Source organism: Tetrao urogallus (assembly GCF_951394365.1).
Source record: "Tetrao urogallus genome assembly, chromosome: 1".
Taxonomy (NCBI): Eukaryota; Metazoa; Chordata; class Aves; order Galliformes; family Phasianidae; genus Tetrao; species Tetrao urogallus.
The window spans coordinates 13,949,604-13,969,958 of NC_136813.1; the positions used below are offsets into that span (position 1 = coordinate 13,949,604).

General features: G+C 35.3%; 1 protein-coding gene across 1 annotated transcript in view; it reads left to right on the forward strand.

The window, feature by feature from the left end:
- Positions 1 to 20,355, forward strand: part of DYNC2H1 (dynein cytoplasmic 2 heavy chain 1) — a gene marked incomplete at both ends in the record, with an annotated part of 141,740 nt that overhangs the window by 50,056 nt on the left and 71,329 nt on the right. The window contains 15 exons of the mRNA XM_079536134.1: positions 1,535 to 1,648; positions 2,816 to 2,976; positions 3,130 to 3,253; positions 3,746 to 3,867; positions 4,601 to 4,687; positions 5,680 to 5,806; positions 7,206 to 7,347; positions 8,741 to 8,850; positions 10,478 to 10,576; positions 11,783 to 11,906; positions 13,647 to 13,810; positions 14,696 to 14,815; positions 16,803 to 16,937; positions 17,749 to 17,892; positions 19,659 to 19,748. Coding sequence (XP_079392260.1) covers positions 1,535 to 1,648; positions 2,816 to 2,976; positions 3,130 to 3,253; positions 3,746 to 3,867; positions 4,601 to 4,687; positions 5,680 to 5,806; positions 7,206 to 7,347; positions 8,741 to 8,850; positions 10,478 to 10,576; positions 11,783 to 11,906; positions 13,647 to 13,810; positions 14,696 to 14,815; positions 16,803 to 16,937; positions 17,749 to 17,892; positions 19,659 to 19,748 — 1,863 coding nt within the window. The remainder of the gene's footprint in view (positions 1 to 1,534; positions 1,649 to 2,815; positions 2,977 to 3,129; positions 3,254 to 3,745; positions 3,868 to 4,600; positions 4,688 to 5,679; positions 5,807 to 7,205; positions 7,348 to 8,740; positions 8,851 to 10,477; positions 10,577 to 11,782; positions 11,907 to 13,646; positions 13,811 to 14,695; positions 14,816 to 16,802; positions 16,938 to 17,748; positions 17,893 to 19,658; positions 19,749 to 20,355) is intronic.

A 20,355-nucleotide genomic window follows, 5' to 3' on the forward strand; every position in this document is an offset into this window, starting at 1 on the left:
TTTTTAGCGTCTATCTACTTACTGTATATTGTATTTGAATAATTATCATTGGCTTGATAAATTCATTGCTGGCTTCAAAGAATTTTTGTATCGTTTCCCTTGATCTTTTAAATCTATGCCTGCTATTGTCCAGTAGTTAACTGCTACCAAAGCAACATGTGTTACATTGTAGGACAAGGGCAAAAAGTAGGTCAAAAAAAAAAAGGAAACGTGTTGAGTCTGTGAATATCAGAAGGATTATGATAGAATTCTGATTTAGGTTAGCACAAAGTGCAGGTGCCCTCTAACATTTTAATGTCACTTCAAATGTTCCAGTTTATGTAAGAGAGAGGATTGTAATGCATGGACTCCCTTTATCTTCCTTCTGAGCAAGGCTTTTGACCTACAGCTGAACTTTAAGGTTTTCTTATTCAGAGCCATCAGACAGTACTCATACATTTCCATGAAATATCTGAGCCAGTTTTATGTAGTTAATATTTTATAGATTTGAGTGACATGCTTTTATGGACTTCAGTGACACATTGAACTACAGCTTACGTTAATTACTCAGAAAGATTATTAAGATTTTCTCTGCTTCTACACTTCTATTTTTCCTACAGGTTCAACTCAGCTCAATGATTGCTGGTTATAATAATGTGTTGAATACTGGGAAATGTATAAAAATATAAACTCTGACCTTTGTTATCTTGGATCTTTTAGATGAATTGAGCCTAGAATATTATACACTTATTTTCTGCATTTATCCTCCATTACTTGTTTTGTGACTGTTTCTCATAGCTCCTGCTTTTTCCATTAACTTCACATAGTATAGAGTGTCTTATTGTAATTTTATATGTCACCTATTTATTGTTGTATTGAAGTGCTCAGGAGATGACCACTCTGTGGTAAGCAGAATGAAAACTCTGGAAAAAAAATGTGAAGCCATTCACCTTGTGCTCTGTGTGTAGGTTGTTAGAGAGGTGGGTGCAGCTTTACAGGTAAATCTTGTCAAAGTATTTTTAGGATAACAGTTTGTAATTTAAACACAACTGTATCTTCTAGAATCATTGAAAAGGTGAGTTTCAGTGCTGACATGAAAGAAATAGAAATGTGAGCAGCTTGCATTTCACAAAGACAAAGATAGGGAGATATTGCTTTCAAAAGTATGAAGTATGTTAGAGGCTATCAGCCTTGTCCTTATCAAGGAGGTCTGACATCTTCATGCAGGAGGGAGTATCAGTCATAGGTAAGGAGAGAAAAGTTTATAATGAGCTTAGAAAACAGAGATAGTGAGCTTGTCTGTGATACACCAAACAAAGGGAAAGAGGCACAATAATATAAAAAGATGCTTAGTCATGTAATTCAATTACATGAACATAAACTTCAGACTAATGCTTATGTTTTGTTTTTTTAGAAATGACCTTTAGTATGAAAAGTGTTTTTTTTTGTGCTTGTTGTCAACAGCAAATTATATTATGATGAAGACTGTAAGGAATAAATGACCTGAAAATAAAATTGATGTGAATTTGAAAATGAAAGATATTATTCTTTACAGAATGCCAGTGAGCAAAAAACAGAGATGGAAAAAATAAAACAAAGAATAGCAGAAGAAGCTGCAGAAATAGAAGAAAGAAAAAGAAAAATTGAGGATGAACTGAAGGAGGTTCAGGTAAAAACTACTAAGGAAAAATTTTGTTTTTTGTGGTGTGATTTGGCTTATTGAAGGTTCTGCCACGCAAAGTGTTTTTGTAGAATTTGTCCTATTCCTATTTCTTAATTTTTCTTTAAATTGTTTAAATATTAAAACCTTATTGTGTTATAAAGCAGTTAATTCCATTTCCCAGATTTATGTTGACATTTGGACATTGAATCTGTATTCTGTTTGGTCTTCATTGCAGAAAGGCTTTTCAAATAACATCCACCCTCTAGTTGCTATTTCTGTGCTGTCATGGTTTACTGAGTTCCACAGACTTTGTGGAATATTTTTGAGTTATTAATAACTTCTATAGACCAGCTACAATATTCCTTGATGAAACTGGAACAGAGTTTGTACTATAAGCTGGAGGGAAATAGTTTAATGAGATGATTTCCAGTTATTGCTTAACTCTGGAAGCTGTGTATCCTGATGACACTATGGCATACTGCTTTGTTTGAGACACTTTGCAGCCTTTAAGCATCATTTCTGGGGGCAGGAGGTATGTCTTGAATCATTTCTTTTATAGTCTGTATTTTTCTTGCCTTGGCAGTCATGTAGAACTACAGACTTAAGTTAACACCTTTTCTGTGGTCATTGATAAATATACAAGACGTGCAAAGTGTGCACACCCTTTAATAATTCTTTAACTTCATTGCCTCTTTTTTTTCTTTTTTCTGTTTTGTCAGTATGGATGATGTCTTTCTGGACTTGTTTAGAAACTGTATAAAGAAAACTTTTATGAACTCTCTTTCTTCATAACTTTATTACATAGATATCCTTAAGCCTAGATGTAAATAGCAGTTGACACCATTATTAAAATATGCCCATATCACAGCGAACATAGAAGAAGTGAAAGAGCAAATATGGTCGATACTGTTACCTGCATGAAGTTTATGAATTGTAATGCTGACTGGAAAGTTAGAGAATGTCAAGATAGCAATGGTTTTCTATGGAAACACACTGATCACTTAAAGTAGTTGTTTTTTTAGTAACTTGTGCATATGAATACACATCAGTAGTGGCTGTTTAGGCAATGAAGTGTTTAATGCTGAAAGAAGGAAGATACATGGAAGCCAAAATGGCAAATTTTCAGTGTCTAATATTCTCATGTCTATTTTGATTATGTTTTTATTTTCTAAGCCCCTGGTTAATGAAGCTAAATTAGCAGTTGGAAATATAAAACCAGAGTCATTGTCAGAAATTCGGTCCCTTCGGATGCCCCCTGACATTATCAGAGACATCCTAGAAGGAGTTTTGCGGCTTATGGGGATTTTTGATACATCATGGGTGAGCATGAAGAGGTGAGGATTTTATTTCAGATCTGACCTTAAGACAATAATTTACGATATGAAATGCTTTCTGCTATCATCAGGAATGATGTGTGTGCAGAATTCTTTAGTTTCGTATGGAAATAACTTCTAACATGTGCATTCTCTTTCTTTATTTTTTTACAGTTTCTTGGCCAAAAGAGGAGTGAAGGAGGACATTGCAACCTTTGATGCCCGTAACATTCCAAAAGAAATACGAGAGAGCGTTGAAGAACTGCTTTCAAGAAACAGAACATCTTTTGATCCTAAAGTAATTTGTGATGCTGTTACATGAAATAAATAAAAAATAGCAAAATAAAACCATCAACAAAAAAACCCCATTACATGCAATTAAAAAAGGGGAACTAATGATTATTAAATACATTAGTGATCTTTAAGACCTAATTTGGCAGTAGCTAGTAGAATTCTTAGATACTGGTTTGTTAGTTTTAAAGGGAAATTTGTGATTGTCTGGAAGAGAACAGAATGATGATTCTTAAATTCATTTAGAACTTCATAACACCTATGGAGCTTCCTAGTTGTAAATCCTTTATTTTCTTTGCTAACCTACAATATAAACTCTTAGTAACAATATGAAAATAGCATTTCATTAGAGAAGTTGGCTAATTGGTAAATTTGATAACTGGCAAATCCGTTGCAGTTAACTTATCCTGTATTTCTCTCATTTGCATTATGTTTTGAGGATTTTCTTGTAACTGTTACTGATTTTTATTTTATTATTATTATTATTATTATTATTTAGAATGCTAAACGAGCCAGTGCTGCAGCTGCTCCACTGGCTGCTTGGGTAACTGCTAATGTCCAGTATTCCCGTGTTCTGGAACGAATTCAACCTTTGGAAAAAGAAAAGGCTGTCTTGGAAGCGTAAGTTAGACACTGTTATAAAATAATCATGCTTAATTCCAGCGATGTCAGAAGAGACTAAGAGAACTTGAAGATTGTTAAGAACAGAAGAAATAAGAAACTATAGCTCACTGTAAAGTATTCTTATTAAGTATTTCTGTCTCATGCTGAGGCAGAATCATGTCTTTAAGTAAAACTGTGTCAGTATGTAAGAAAAAAAATGTAATTTTATTTTTCCTGGAAGCTATGCTTTAGATATCTTTCTGCCAGTCACCAGTTACCAATCTCTGCTGAAATGTGTCTAGGAGCAATGAACATCACAGATATGCATAAGATCTATTCTGTTGGTGATTAACTCAAGCAATTATATAGAAAGTGTGATTCCTCTTTTTTTAGGCATATACCAAGCATTATCAGTTTCTCCTTACAATTGCAATGATATGAAGTAGTCTTATGAACACCCATAATCCGAGGAATCTATACTGGTTGTTTTGCTAGATCTTAAAATGACATATTGGAAGAATTTTATTTGGTCTCTAAAAATACACTTCAATGTGATGCATTTGTTCTGCACTTTTAAAGGTATGTGGTGAGAAACATTACAACATTTTAAATGTGAAAGTGAATTTTTGCTGATACAGATCACAAGAAGGAATTGTCTCTGGACTGTCTCCATATGAATTATTTTTATGTCACTGTGACTATTTTTTTTCCTTTGGATCCATTGTCTTAAAATAAGTGTTACATTTTTTAGTAATCTCAAGAGAACTGAAGGCAGAAAACGGAAGTTGGAAGATCTTCTGAACTCTGTTGGTCAGAAAGTATCAGAACTGAAAGATAAGTATGTTGGTTTTGTTTATTTCAAGAGAGAAATAAAAGCATTGATGAACAGTATTAATATTGAAATTAACATGACCAGGAATACCTCCCTGCCCTGTGAGACTTGTACCTCATTTGAAGCCATAATTAGGCTATCTATACAATCAGTAGTAGTTAATAGATACTATTAGCATGCTTTTCATCTTGCTGATCAGATGAAATGCTCCTTCAAGTACCTTCTCACTACTGAATGACCGAGTTGGAAACCTTCATTCTAGAAGACAGCAGATGTTAAAAATGAAGTGTGTATCTCACAGTATAAGTCTAAGAAAACTTCTTGTAAGGGCTAGACTTGTTAGTCTAGAAAAGAAGGGGCTGTACGGAGGCCTTATAGAATCTTTCCAGTACTTAAAGCGGGCCTAGAAGAAAGCTGGGGAGAGACTGTGTATCAGGGAGTGTAGTGATAAGGCAAGGGATAAGGACTTCAAATTCTATGGGTGTTAAACATTAAACAATAATTTCTAAACTTTGTTGCGTTGGGCATATTTCTATTTTGCAATAGTTCACAAAATAGAGTATTGAACTGTAAATTTAGAGGTTAAGCAATAACTTACCAATATTCTTCTTTAAAGACTTTATAGATAAAATTTACCAAAAAGAATTACAAATTCATAGCATGGTGTTGAACTTGCTGCTGGCTTGACTAGGTGCAGAGCAAAACTTAACATCAACCGCTAAAGTGAAGTCAATGCTGCATAAGTATGGAGAGGAATGATTTTCAGACATATTATATATGTATACTAGAAATGTGTTTTTCGGTCTCTTTTGTGTTTCTTAATTTTGTTAATGGCTTGTCTATCATGAGAAGGAAGCAGAAAGCATAAAAGAGAATTGCTGTTGTGTTCTTCATGAATAATAAATATAACAATTTCAGTCAATTAAGCTACCTTTGAAGTAACTGTCCATAATTTTAGTAGTTCATGATAGCAATTATAAACAATAATTGTTTTACAGGTTTCAGAGTAGAACAACAGAAGCAGCCAAACTTGAAGCAGAGCTAAGTAAAGCTCAGAAAACGTTGAAAGCTGCAGAGGTACTGATTAGTCAACTTGACAGAGAACACAAAAGATGGAGCACCCAGGTTAGTGAAAATTTTCATAAAATACTTCTGATTGCTGATATTATAAAAAGTCTTTGCACTGTTTTGAAGATATGAGATAAGAAGCCAGTCTGTTAAGTATAAATTCGTTTGATTTCTCATCAGAAATAATTTTGAAGTGTTTAAACTGAGATGCATCAAGTGCAGCACTGCCAACTCGTCAAAGGAAATGTCTGTCCCACTCTACAGTGCACTGTTGTAGCCTCGCTTTGAGTTCTGTGTGCTGTTTTGGATGCCACAGTACAAAAAGTGGATATCAGGAAAACATTCTTCACAAGTTGGGTGGTCAGTCATCAGAACAGGCTCTGCAGGGAAGTAGCCATGGCACTGTGCTTGCCAGCAATCAAGAAGCATCTGGAAAAGACTGGAAAAATGTGGTGTGATTTTTGAGTGGTGCTGTGTAAAGCCAGGAGTTGGACTTGATTATCCTTATGGGTCTCTTCCAATTCAGAATATTCTGTGTTTCTGAAGTTAGGGTTGAGTATTATGGAAAGAAATGGAAGATTTTCCTTTGCAAGTAGCTTTTCAGGTACTCAACCTGCAATAGTAGGGCTGGGCAGATTTGAACCTTTGTGTAAAGACCTCTAAGAAAGACTCTTCATGGTTCTTCATTTTGGTATGTTACCCCTCTCTTTAGAAAGTTACCTTACTGTTGATGGTGTGGGATAGGTAGATATATTAGTATACCTAACAAACTAGCAGTCACATTAGCCAGGAACTCATAGTCTTGACGATAGTTTTTAATTTAGGGGTAAAAAAGCTGTATTCATTTCCCTTTAAAGTAAAGAGAAAGTAGTAAAACGTTGCTTTTGTGAGCACGTTTTTTTAAAAATCAGTTTGATTAAATAAAAATGTGGCAGTGCTTACAAAGTGCAGATAGATTGTTCAAAGATATGTGATAAATGTATTTTGTGTGTCGTCAGTGAATCACATTTCTGATTATAATAAATACCTACAGTGTTTGCTATCAGAATCTCTATTTTGACATTGACTAACTGATACTATAAGGGCACATATTTCTTATTTTCCTTAAATTAATATGACTTATCCAGTAGCTTGTAATTGACATACTGAAGGGTTCATAAGATTGAGCTTTTGAGGATCCAAATTCTCAGGAGTATCTGTCCATATGCTATAGCTCAGAGCTAAAAAAAAAAAAAAAAAAATTCCACATTTTCAAGTATGTTTTGCTGTGAGCTACATATGGTTATGTGAAATGCAAGGGGAGTGACTGTCTCACCTGTATTCTTAATGGCAGCCAAATTTAATTCAGACTATTTGATAACTTATGAGAAATATTAACATAGTTTTTTTTTGTTTTTTTTGTTTTTTTTTCAAATATAATACACCTATCCATTATGTACTCTTCTTTCCTTTAAAGGTTTCAGAGATAAGAGATGAACTGGCCACACTGCCTAAAAGAGCTCAGTTAGCAGCTGCATTTATTACTTATCTTTCTGCTGCTCCAGAGGATCAGAGGAAAATAAGACTGGATGAATGGACCAAATCAGCAGGCCTTGAAAGTAATTTGTGTGTGTGTAATTAGGCTTGATCAAGGAAGTCTTGGTGTCCCCAAATGAAAAGTGACTGTATTCATTCTTATTCGATATGCAGTTGTATATAGAGATGGACTATTTATTGGCATTATTCTATAATTCTTAAGGTTATAAATTTTTTTTTTAAAAAATATTTAACCGCATAGTCCTTGCTTAGAAAGTAACATTTACATGGACGAATGTATTCACATTAATAGTTGGAAACTTGCCTACGAGTACTGAATGCTTCTGTGTTTCCTTTTGGTAAGCACTTACCACAGAATCACAGAATGGCCAGGGTTTGAAGGGACCTCAAGTATCATGAATCTCCAATCCCCCTGACAAATGCAGGGCCACCAACCTCCCCATTTAATACTAGACCAGGCTGCCCAGGGCCCCATGCAGCCTGGCCTTGAACACCTCCAGGGATGGGGCATCCACAACCTCTCTGGGCAGCCTGTTCCAGCACCTCACCACTCTCTCTGGAAAGAACTTCCCCCTGACATCCAACCTAAATCTCCCCTCCCTCAACTTAAAACCATTTCCCCTCGTCCTGCAGTTATCAACCCTTTCAAAGAATTGATTCCCTTCCTATTTGTAGGCTCCCTTTAGGTACTGAAAGGCTGCAGTGAAGTCACCCCGCAGCCTTCTTTTCTCCAGGCTGAACAAGCCCAGCTCCCTCAGCCTGTCTTCATAGTGGAGGTGCTCCAGCCCCTTGATCATCTTCGTGGCTCTCCTCTGGACCCTCTCCAACAGCTTTCTGTCTTTCTTGTACTGGGGACTCCAGACCTGGACACAGTACTCCAGATGGGGCCTCACAAGAGCAGAGTAGAAGGGGACAATCACCCCCCTGTCCCTGCTGGCCACCCCTCTTCTGATGCAGCCCAGGATACCATTTGCTTTCCGAGCTGCAAGAGCACACTGCTGGCTCATGTTAAGTTTTTCATCCATCAGGACCCCCCAGGTCCTTCTCTGCAGGGCTGCTCTCAAGGACCGCTCCTTACAGTCCATATGGATGCCTGGGATTCCTCCGGCCCACGTGCAAAACTCTGCACTTTGCTTTGTTGAACCTCATCAGGTTCACTCAGGCCCACCTTTCAAGTCTGTTGAGGTTCCTCTGAATGGCATCCCTTCCTTCCAATTGGAAGGAAGGGATCTGTCTGTATTAATAGCACCATTTTTTTATAACATCAGCTAGATATTAGCATTAAGTTCAAGAAATAAAATAAGGAAAATCTACAGACTTGCACTACATTAAGACAGAATCTTCACTGTATACAAAGTGGAGACTTTAAAATGTGCAGACTATAAATATTAACATAATATTAATATTAATTTAATAATAATTATTATTAAAATATTACAATCTTTCTTTTAACAGAGTTTGATTTACGGCGATTCCTGTGTACAGAAAGTGAGGAGTTAGTTTGGAAAAGTGAAGGCTTACCTTCAGATGATCTTTCAATAGAAAATGCTCTTGTTATCTTGCAGGTAAACTTATTTTTGAATATTGGAAGTGTTTCAGCTTCTGCAGATTTCAGTAACTTCATATCTTTCTGGAATTATGAACAATTTAATTTTCATAGTTTTATTACCATAAAGTGTGTAAAAATAAAAGAAAAAGAGAAACAAGTATTTATGTATCAAAATGAAACAAAAAAAACCAAACAGTTGAGGGACATAGGGATGTGCTTCTTCTGTATTATGGTTTTCTTCCAGATGTCGAAGAGATGAAACCTTCTATCAGTCTTTTAGTCATCATTAACAACAATATAAATGGAAGACTATGTCCTATAAACATGCATTTGGCATGTTCTAATACTGTTTTTGTTTTGAAAACAGAAAAGGAAATATATGTTGTTCAAAATATCTGGATGTGAAATCCTTAAGTGTTCATCAGATTAGCTGTGTGACATAGGACATAAAATGCCATTCATTTAAACAAGTGGCTAATACCTGAGAAAAGAATTATAATAAATTATATTTAGGTCACTGTGACAGTAGTGCCTCCTATTTATTTCCATGGAGACTACAACATTCTTGACCCATTCTTGCTGTCACCACTGCTGAAGCACACCACTGTGCTCACATCCCCTGTTGGTCAAGCAAGCAACAATAAATGTCAGTAGATGCAGTTTTTTCCACGAGGAAGAATTCAGTTCCACATCTGTGCTTCATGTGCACTTCCATGTCAGATGTCATTTTGTCACGCTGCCTCTCTGCTGCCATCTGTCCCACGGCAACAAAATGTAATGGAATATTGGTGGGAAGGTTCAGCCTTTACTGCCTTACCACCAACATCTGCACTCCTACATTGTGGGCCAATGTAAGAAAATAGAAGGCATTACTTTCAGAGCAGCCCACAAATTAATATATTCATGATTATTATAACAAAATTGCATATGAATATGTGACAGTAAATGTACGTTATGCAGTTGTGCACTCATACAATACTGTAGTTATAATGTAGTTATTACATCTGCTGGAAAATAAAGATTTAATGCCGTTTAAGAGAGGAGAATTAACATTTGCCGCACAACTTTGCTTAAATGATTGATGGTTCTCAGAAACCAGTTACAGCCTCTTCACCAATTTAATTCTGCTTTATCATCTTTATATGAGATCTAGCTATTCCTTTCTCACTTTGATTACAAAGTTCTTCAGCAAATATGATTTTGTACTCTCAAATGTACTTAAATGTTGTAACTGATTTTTTTTTTTTTTTTTTTTTTTAGTTAAATATATTTCACTTTGTGTAAAGAGCTTTTATCAAGCCATTCCTCAGCTCAAATTGTTTTCTTGTGCATATGCTTTATTCAGCATCCTTTTAAAACTGGTAATGAACATGATATTTTAGTTACATCCTTCACAGGACAGTCATCCAACTGTTCAAAAGAACGATATGACAACAGTGTTCTCCTTCTACTGCATGATTTCATTTTTTATTATTGTTATTATTGTTATGGTTATTATTGTTAATGTAACAATATAGTAAAATTAAGTATATAGCAAAACATCCTTAATATCACTGTAGAGAAAGGAGACTAAATTTGATGATTTTTCTTTTCCCATTCAATTTAATTCTTAAATCAGATTTTCTATTTTTTTTTTTTCTTAGAGTAAAGTTTGCCCTTTTTTGATTGACCCTTCATTCCGCGCTACGGAATGGTTGAAGACACATTTGAAGGAATCACGTTTGGAAGTTGTTAACCAGCAGGTTCAGTATTTTCTTCTGTTCTTCTGGTCTTACAATTCTGTTCTTCTTGAGAACACTCAGTTCCAGACTTTATAGGGAAGTTCATTAAGTGTTGTGTTGACTGTCAATAATAAATAGGTCGTATTTAGATAACGGTGATTCTTACTTGGTGCTGGTAATTTCTTTACTATGGGAGAATATCAGACTATTTAAAATTGAGACTCAACATTATTGTAGTATTACTTCTTGAAACTTGTCTCTTTTTGTGTCCTCTCCAAGAATATAGTATTGCTAAGAAGAAGGGAGATAATACAAGATTTTAAAAAGGAGGGGATTTCTTTTTTGTATTCTCGGTTGCTCTTCTTTGGATTTCAGGAGTACATATACGCTTCTTCCCTAGGATTTTTATGTTGTGTTTTTATCTACACTGGAAATACTAGGTTAAATTCCAGTTCGAGATAAAGACACCATGTCAGTTAACATGGGTGGATAGGCTTGTTTCATTTGCACAAATGTTGGCAGGCTTATGGTGCTATTTAGAAGTCTCTTGTTGCACTGCACCTGGCCTCAGGGCACTGCATCAAATGAATGATGGTAGGTCTTACAGAGATCCCTGCAATCCACATGGAGGTGTTTTGTTTGCTTTCAAATGGTACTTTAATAGCAACTGAATACTTAATTACTCAGATTGGCTTTGTTACCCTTAGGATTCTGCATTGTTTTGGATCTCCAGTGACTGGAGATGAAATGGAATCTTAAAAACCATGTTTATGGTTGGTGATGTTTAGATGCATGCAGACAAAAGCCTACGATTTGATATCTTAAGATGAATGTGAATCCTGGCTTTAAGTCTTGATTCAGTTTGTCAACGTAGCTACCTATTGATGCTCTAACTAGTCAGAACTTCCAGATACACCTGACAGACATGACACAAGACCTGTGGTAGATCTGTGGTTGCTAGGCATGTTAAATAGGTTGATTGTGTGTCAGTAGCTGAATCATTCTTTTACCAGAAAACTCATTCAAACAATATACTTTTGGCTGCTATGTGATGCTTGTATTAGAATTAAATAGCTGTACTACTGATGTATAGGTTCAGATTTCTGTATAGTGCCTTTCTATTCATTCGTAAAGTGTTTTAAAAATAGTAAAATGTTTACTTCTTAAAACTATCATCAAAGCTCTAAAAATAACATTACTCAGAGAAATTTGATTTCATTTGCCCAGGATACCAACTTCCTAACAACCCTTGAGCTGGCAGTGAGGTTTGGGAAAACTCTTATTATACAGGAAATGGATGGAATGGAACCTGTACTTTACCCATTGTTAAGAAAAGATCTTGTTGCCCAAGGTAAGTGACTAAGGTCTTTAAAAATACTTGTTCAAAGCTTTTGAAAGCTAGATCCATATAGATCTTATAAAACCTGTGGGTTTTTTTTTTTTTTTTTTTTCTGAAACCCTGTGTATTGCCTGGCTTTTTCCTCTTTAATGTGCTGCTAACATTTGAAATATGTTGGAGGAATGCTCTTGTTTGCTAAGTTGAAAAATACTGGGAAATATTTAAAATTTTTTTTCAGCTGGAATTAGAATTGTTTCCATAAACTCTTGTACAATTGAAACTTTAGGTTAATTTCTAGTGGTAATTTCAAACACATGGTTTTGGTAGGTCTGTGCAAGTCCAAATGGAAAGGTCTCTTTGAAGAGGGAGAACTGGTGGCTTTTTGAGTCATTTCCGTCACTTGACTATCAAGTACACATCTCCTGTTTGTGAGAATGTGGAGATGGTAGTGAGGACTTGTCTGCATCATTTGCTTGTGATGGCTGTCCATCTTTTCACTGCGTGGAATGAAATGAATTTAGAAAAAATGTGACTTTATATGCTACAGTAACTTTGTCCTTGTACGGATTCCATTTTCAACTTGACATTTTTACAGCATGAGCCTACAATTTATTCTGATCCTTGGCACAGAAGCAAACTTGATATGTGATTTTCATCTGTACCAGTGTTTTTAGCAAGAAATTTATACTTGCAGCGTTCCTCATCTTTCACTCCTACTGCTAAGAATAGGGAAGCAACTAACTGTGCCACTTTAGAAAATTCTCTGGAAGATAAGTTTTCACTTTGAAACTTTTCCTTCTTATTTTATTATCAGGAGGCAAAAATCTTTCTCTAGTCATGCCTGTTAGAGTCTTTTCTGACAAGGCTAGAATGGAAACCAGCCCGCAGTGTAATTCTATGAGAAGCACACTGAGAAATGTAAAAGAAGTATCAGTATAATATAAATTGAAACTGTGACAGCTGGAATTGAAGTGTTTATTTCCTCCTGGATTATAGGAAATGAGTTTGCGGTAAAAAAAAATTACGAGATATTTCTTAATGGAATATTTCTCTTTTCATCTAATAAGTATATATTCAAGGATCTGTAGTTTTATACTCTTTCTCCATAAGAGTGTCACAGAAAATAATGTTTTAATGGAATTATGATTACACAGCAGCATCAAACTTGTAAAAGAAATGTAACAGATTGAGAGATAACCTAATGCTTTGATATCACTCTCAGAAAATATTGAACCTTCTTATTTAGCCAGTGTGTGTGTATGGCAGAAATGATTTTATAGAGTGGTACACCTGTATGGGAAAGTAAATATGTTTAAATTATGACAGTATTCTTAGACAAAAGAAGAATTATCCAGTGTGTCTTCTGTAAGGTTTTATCTCCTATCATCATTAGAAGATTTCAAATATTTGTTTGTAGTAGGTTTACATAAAGGTGTTTGTTTGTTTGTTTGTTTGTTTTTTACCATTTATGCTTTATTACTGGGTAATAATAATTAAATGAACCTGGTCAATTAAGTATTTTCATCATGTAACTTTCACATGCTATGCTACACTATTCCATTTTTCTGTCTGACAGTGCAGAATAGGTTATGTTCCATCAGTTTTTATTTATTAGTCTTTATAAAAATCATTTATAAATTGCTTGTAAGTTATCTTTTAATCTGTTGGTCATAACAAATAATACAAATGCTTACATTTACTCTGTGACCAATCTATAATTATCTGAAAATAATAAGTATTTTTAATTTACAGGACCCCGCTATGCAATACAAATAGGTGAAAAAATGATAGATTATAATGAAGAGTTCCGTCTTTTTCTATCAACAAGGAACCCAAATCCCCTCATCCCACCTGATGCTTCTTCTGTTGTTATGGAAGTCAACTTTACCACAACAGGAAGTGGCTTAAGAGGACAGGTAGGCAATTAAAACAATATCTATGTATGTTTATATATATATAGATAATGAACATTCATAGGTACCTCTAGCTTTTGGTAGAAGCTGCATGGTACCAGTTGTGTTAATGGGCATGGAGATATTTTCTAGCACGTAAATAGAACTGGTAAAATCAATGCTGATATTAAATTGAAGGTTTAGAATCTTGTTTTTATACACTCTAGGAGTGGGTCCAGTGGAGGGTCACTAAGATGGTTGGTCAGAGGGCTGGAGCACCTCTCCTGTGAGGAAAGGTTGAGGGAACTGGGCCTTCTGGTACTTGAAGGGAGCATATAAACAGGAGAAGGAGTGGCTGTTTATGAAGGTGGATTGAGATAGAACAAGGGGGAATGATTTTAATCTGAGACAGGAGAGGTTTAGGTTAGATTTTAGGAGGAAGTTTTTCACACAGAGGGTCGTAACACACTGGAACAGGTTGCCCAAGGAGGCTGTGGATGCCCCATCCCTGGAGGCATTCAAGGCCAGGCTGGATGTGGCTCTGGGCAGCCTGGTCTGGTGGTTGGAAGCCCTGAACTTAGCAGGGGGTTGAAACTTGGTGATATACTAGAAACTAGACAATATACTAGAAAATCATTGTGATCCTTTTCAACCAGGCCATTCTATAATTCTAGGATATAAGTAGTAAGTCCAATAAAGAAAACAGAAACTGTCTCACTGACTTCAGTTACAAGAGATTAATCACTAAGTTTCTCTTTTCTTACAAACTCTTGGAAGTCCGCTTTCAAAAGTATAGACTACACACTGCTATACGGTTGATGTGTATATATTATGCTATATTGCAGTTAATGTATATAATGAAATATTCCAACATTCCCTACCAAGTAAAATAATCTTTTTTTTTTTTAGCTTTTGGCTTTAACCATTCAGCATGAAAAGCCTGATTTGGAAGAGCAGAAGACAAAGCTGTTACAACGAGAAGAAGAGAAGAAGATACAACTGGCTAAGCTTGAGGAATCTCTTTTGGAGGTAAAATAATGCTACCTGCTGTATCTGCTAGAATGATAATATAGTTTTGATATTTTTACATGTTTAAACGAAGAAGGTGAAAGTATTAGAATAAAGATCCCTCTGAATTTTTGTTTTGATAATATAAAAGTGTTATTTGTCTGGGAGGAAAAAGATGATAATTAGATAATTATATATGTCCATCTTGAAGTTGTAAGATTTCAGTACATTAAACGGTGTCAAAAGTTGCCAAATTTCAGGGAGTAACAGATGCCTGAGGAAGTTGCAATAAAAAGTGTACAGTATTAACACCAGGGCTAGTTTCAGATTTGGCATTCCTGATAGCACTAAAATCAGAGTATTCTTTGATATTGAAGGGACTAACCTAAAGCTCAGTAGAAACTGACTGGCACTGCACTGATTTTTTGAAAAAGAAATCAATGGTTGAGTCGTTGAGCTAAATTCACATTAATCCTAAAGCAACATAAAAAATCTTATCTGAAGTACTGTAATGGTTTTCTTCCCAAAACCGTGGGGTAGCAGCATGCATGCTGCGGCATCTCTTAGCTTATTCTGATTCCTTAGGGCAAAATCAAACGCCATGAAGAAACAAATAGTCTTGTCCAAGTCTCCAGCTAGATAAGTACTCTACAAGAATCTCTACATCTAAATGTCCTGATGTGCTGTTAGGAAATACTGATGTGGCTTCTAAGACTTGCCAGTTTTTAAGACTTGCAAACTGGCTGCAAAAAACAGGGTGTCGTATTTTGGAAATACTGTTTTTCACTTAAAATACAGTACGCAGTCTTCATTCAGTTGAGCAGATCTGAATCTTTGAAGCACTGTTGCTGGATTATTTGTTCATGACTGAGACAAATGCTTGAAAAGGAAAAATGATTATTTACTGTATAAGAATCATTTTAATTTTAAAATATTAGGTGAGCATTGTAATAAAGTGTGGAAAAATCATATCACAGGAACACCAAGGTTAGAAAAGACCTACAAGATCATCCAGTCCAACCATCCACCTATCACCAATAGTACTCACTAAACCATGTCCCTCAACACAAAATCCATTCCTTGAGCACCTCCATTGGTCGGTGTCTCCACCCCCTCCCTGGGCAGTCCATTCCATTGCCTGACCACTCTCTCAGAGATCATGCATCTTTTTGTTCTTTTTCCCTTTGGCTGTCCTTGCAAATCATGGTATTAAGGTGTTTTCGTGGCATAAATAATTAATTTAGTTGCATTTATATTTACTGGATAATTTCAGGAAAAAAAAAAGTTTAACTGTCTAATGTGTCAAACCCATTTAGTTTTCCCTTTCAGTTGAAGCATGACAATGAAATGTAACTGACAAGAAGTCAATTTCAGGTTGTTATATGACAAATTGTTCTGAAGTGTATCTACTGAAAACTAAGTTTTAAAAAAAAAAAATCAAAACCCCAAACAATTAAATGGTAAGGAATCATTCATTTTCCCTGCCCTTACTAGATATGCAACTGTTTGGAGAGAACTCAGAGGAGGGTCAATTATGAGGATGTTGAAGGGATCTCTGATTACAAAACTGAAAATATTCATCATTCATCTCTCAGTTTGTATGGATAGTTCTGTTTTTTGAGGGAGAAAGAATTTGAGTACAGCAAGTAAATGCAAGTAGCCAATTTCAGGTTAAATTGGCAGTAAAATAGAAATTAACAACATTTTTGATTTGTATTTCCTGTAGGGATGTTGGTGCAGAAAAATCTGATAATAGAAATTCTCAGAAGCTTACTGGCAGCTTGTGTTCTGAATTTGGCAGTCTGGATTTTGAGTTTGGTCTTAGGTTGTATTTTCTGTCCTTCATTGGTACAACATGCCAGTTCTTGAGTAAACTACCTGTACCCTTAGTGCAATCAGGGCTTCAAAAGTATATTTCTCAGCTTTCAAAATGGTTATTTTACAGGTTTTACAGGTGTTTATTTTACATAGTGTGTAACGTAGGTGACTTTTTTTTTTTTGTTTACAGACACTGGCAACATCACAAGGCAATATACTAGAAAATAAAGATCTGATTGAATCTTTGAATCAGACTAAAGCAAGTAGTGCACTCATCCAAGAAGCACTTGCTGAATCTCATAGACTTCAGAGTTCCCTTGATCAGGTAGAAAAAACATTTAGTCTTTCTATTGCTTTTTTTTCTCTGCTAAAAATAGCAATCTTGTGTATATATAGATTACAGGAGAATAAAATCAGTGCCATACTGAATTTGTCCTGTGAGGTAAGAGATGCACAAATGCAGAAAGCATTTTCAATACTTAAAATTCCTTTGTTTTACATGTGGTCAATATCTGTACAATTAAAAGTCTGCCTGTTTGAATTAAAGAAATTTCTCCCAAAGGCCCATTGGCTGTCGCTGGATTTTTATTTTATTTCTTTTTTTGCCACTGGCTTCTGCAAATATGACTGACTTTCAAGGCTCGTGTGGACATTCTTATTTAATGAATCTCTCAGTACTGCAAAAATGTAGTTAATTGGTGGTGCTGCTCATCTGGCATGCTGCTTTTTGTAGCACGCTACAAGTATTTTTCCTGTTACATTTTTCTCCTGTTTGCTCTGTTTTGTATTTGTTACTAAGTTTTGGGAAGATGTTGGAAAGATGAAGTTTGGGAAGTTTTGGTGGATGGGGGACCTCAGTGCCCCTAGATTAATTTCCAAGACATTCTTCACAACTTAAAGAACTTTCTAGAAAAATGTTTTTTGATATATTTAAAAGCTAAACGACAGCGCGGAAGTCTTGAGCGCCAAGTAAAGACAGTGTGCCTCGGCTTGAAAAGTCAGAAAGTATTCTGTTTTCTCAAGCAGTGAATCATATGGATGTTTCTTCAGTAGCACCAATAAATGTGTATGTATCAGCCAATAGATGGCAGTAACGTACTGTTTTTATGTATATCTATATTTTTTTTTATCCACAGGAGAGGAATGCATATCTCCCTTTAGCTGAGAGTGCTAGCAAGATGTACTTCATTATCTCTGACTTGTCCAAAATTAATAATATGTACCGTTTTAGTTTGGCGGCGTTCCTCCAGCTTTTCCAAAGAGCACTGCAAAGTGAACAGGTTTGTTCTCTTTTCCTAAAGCTTTGTGTGCTGCAGATGCATCGATCTGCTTTCATCTTCAGAATTTTTTAGTTGGACGGTTTTAGAGAATAATGTATAATAAGTAGAGATGCTGAACTGTTATGCTTTACGTATTCAGAATGGATGCACAGGAATTTTTTATGGTTATAATTTTATGATTTTTAATGTAGTTTATGTTACATATGAATTGTAAAATTGCTGAGCCTTCTGAGAACAAGCTCTTATTTTAATTTCAGTCATGCTCTTTGTCCAAGGTGAGTTAGGAATATAACTTCATTTAAACAAAACTTTCAGTAGTGAGCTAATATCTAAGTAAAGCTAATTCTGTCTACAAGGGGTAGAATAAGAAAATGTCTGTATTTCTATATCATCAAATTATTTGAAGGAAGATCTAAACTTTGTGTGTTGTTATATAAATTTTTAATCAAGCATGTCTGACTGAAAATGTCATTTTTACATTTCCTTCTTCTCAAGGCCATTACATTTTTCTTACTGAAGTGCAGAACTGTGGATTCGTCCCTCGTCACCTCACTCTTTAAGCCAAAAATGCACATTGATTAATGATTTGCTATGTTCGTATTCAATATCTCCAAAATTCATCTTCTCTTGGTTCCTACTTGAGAACTGCATTTGCTTGCCTTTTATCATGTAACTTTTGGGTTCCCCTTTACACTGATGTCTCTGCTTACAACTTCACTTTAGCTACAATCATGAGTAGAGACATGCTTCCAATGATGCACTCTTGCCTTCATTAAAGCTCTCCACCTATTTCTTCTTTTCCCCACCATGAGGTTTCTAATTCCTTGTTCTTTTTTTTCACACTTTTTTTAATTTCTTTCCTGCTTATTATGTTAACCCTTATAAGGCTCAGCTTCTATTTTTGTCAGTCACATCCACCTCCACTTTCTTCCTCTTTTCTTTGCCTCTGTCCACTTCTGCATTTTCCCCCTACGGTCTTCTAGAAATTGGGAAGATGCTAGTCAAAGCAACTTGTGAATCCACATTGCCCCTTCTTTTTGTAAGTACATCTCTTTCAGTTTCAGCAAGGTAGAAAGGAACTTCTTTCAGATGAACCTCACAGTACCTGTAATGCCTCTGTCCCTTTTCTTTTTTTCTTTGCTTCTTCTTTTTTTTTTTTCTTGTTGTAGTTGGTCTTTTAGTCTGTAAGTTTTTATGGAGAGATTATGTTTACTATTTTCTACACTGCTTAGTTAATTTGAGCCAAATATTGGCTGCAAATCTAGTTAATACATTTAATATCAACATACTTGTATAGAAATTGTCTAAAAATATAATACAAAAGTAATTTTTTTTTTTACCAAGAGCCATGAAACATCCAGGATATTGATAAATTAGAGCAAAAGAGATATTTTCTTTTCTTATGTTTACTGTAGGTATAATGTAGAATGACATTCACAGTCAGATTATTCAAGTCTGTCAAGGAATTAACTAGATCAATCTATGCCAGTGACAGGGGGCAGTAGGCCCCTGTGCCACCTGGCCCCAAAAAATGGGAAGGATAAGGGAAAGGGGTAGGGAGATGGGATGTAATTATACACTACTTTATTTCTCAGCATGAACTTTACATTTTGTCATGTTTTACTGGTAGCTACAAGTGAACTCAATGGTATGTTTTTAGAGATGATGAGTGTCACAGAGTCCAGATCGTTTATGTCATTCCAAATGAAATTCACTTGTTTTTTTCACTTCCACATGAATTTTAGAAATCAAAACTTTGTTTTTAGGATTCAAGCAATACTGATGAAAGAATCGAGTCACTTATTTACACATTGAAACATACAGTGTATGAATATGTGTGCCGTTGTTTGTTTAAGGTAAGACTGTATTCTTCTGGGAACTTTTCTGTTTCATCTTATTTCTACTGTTTCCCACATATGAGTGTTTGACCTAGTTATCATTGTAAGGCATTGTGTGCTTGTTTTTATGCTTGTTTGAAAGGAAACAAAAAAACAACCAAAAAAACTCAAACAATAGACATTGTAATATTCTATTTTCTCTTTTCATCTCTGCCCCAAATCCCTACCTGTTAGCTTGTTTGTTTCCATCTGTTTTCTTGTTTGTCTATATAATGCCCTTAAAGTTGTGTTCGCTCAATATCTGCTTCAGATGGCTTTTCTTACTTCTTGGAAAATATAGGATAGATACACCTCTCACTTTCATTTTTATTTTCAAATGGGGCAATCATAACAGGAGGTGTTTGTGTTATAGTCCTAGGCTGACAAAGACATAATAAATCTGCACAGACCATCTGACCAGTAGTATAAATATTGCAAGTCTGAAGTTTGAGTGGTGAGAATAGAGAGATCTTGGAAGATTTTACTCCTAAAAATCTAGCAGCCCTACACGGGGGATGCAGAAGTAGCAGCATTTGTAAGGATTTTGATTTATCAATGTTCAGGTGGAATCTTACGGAATACTGAT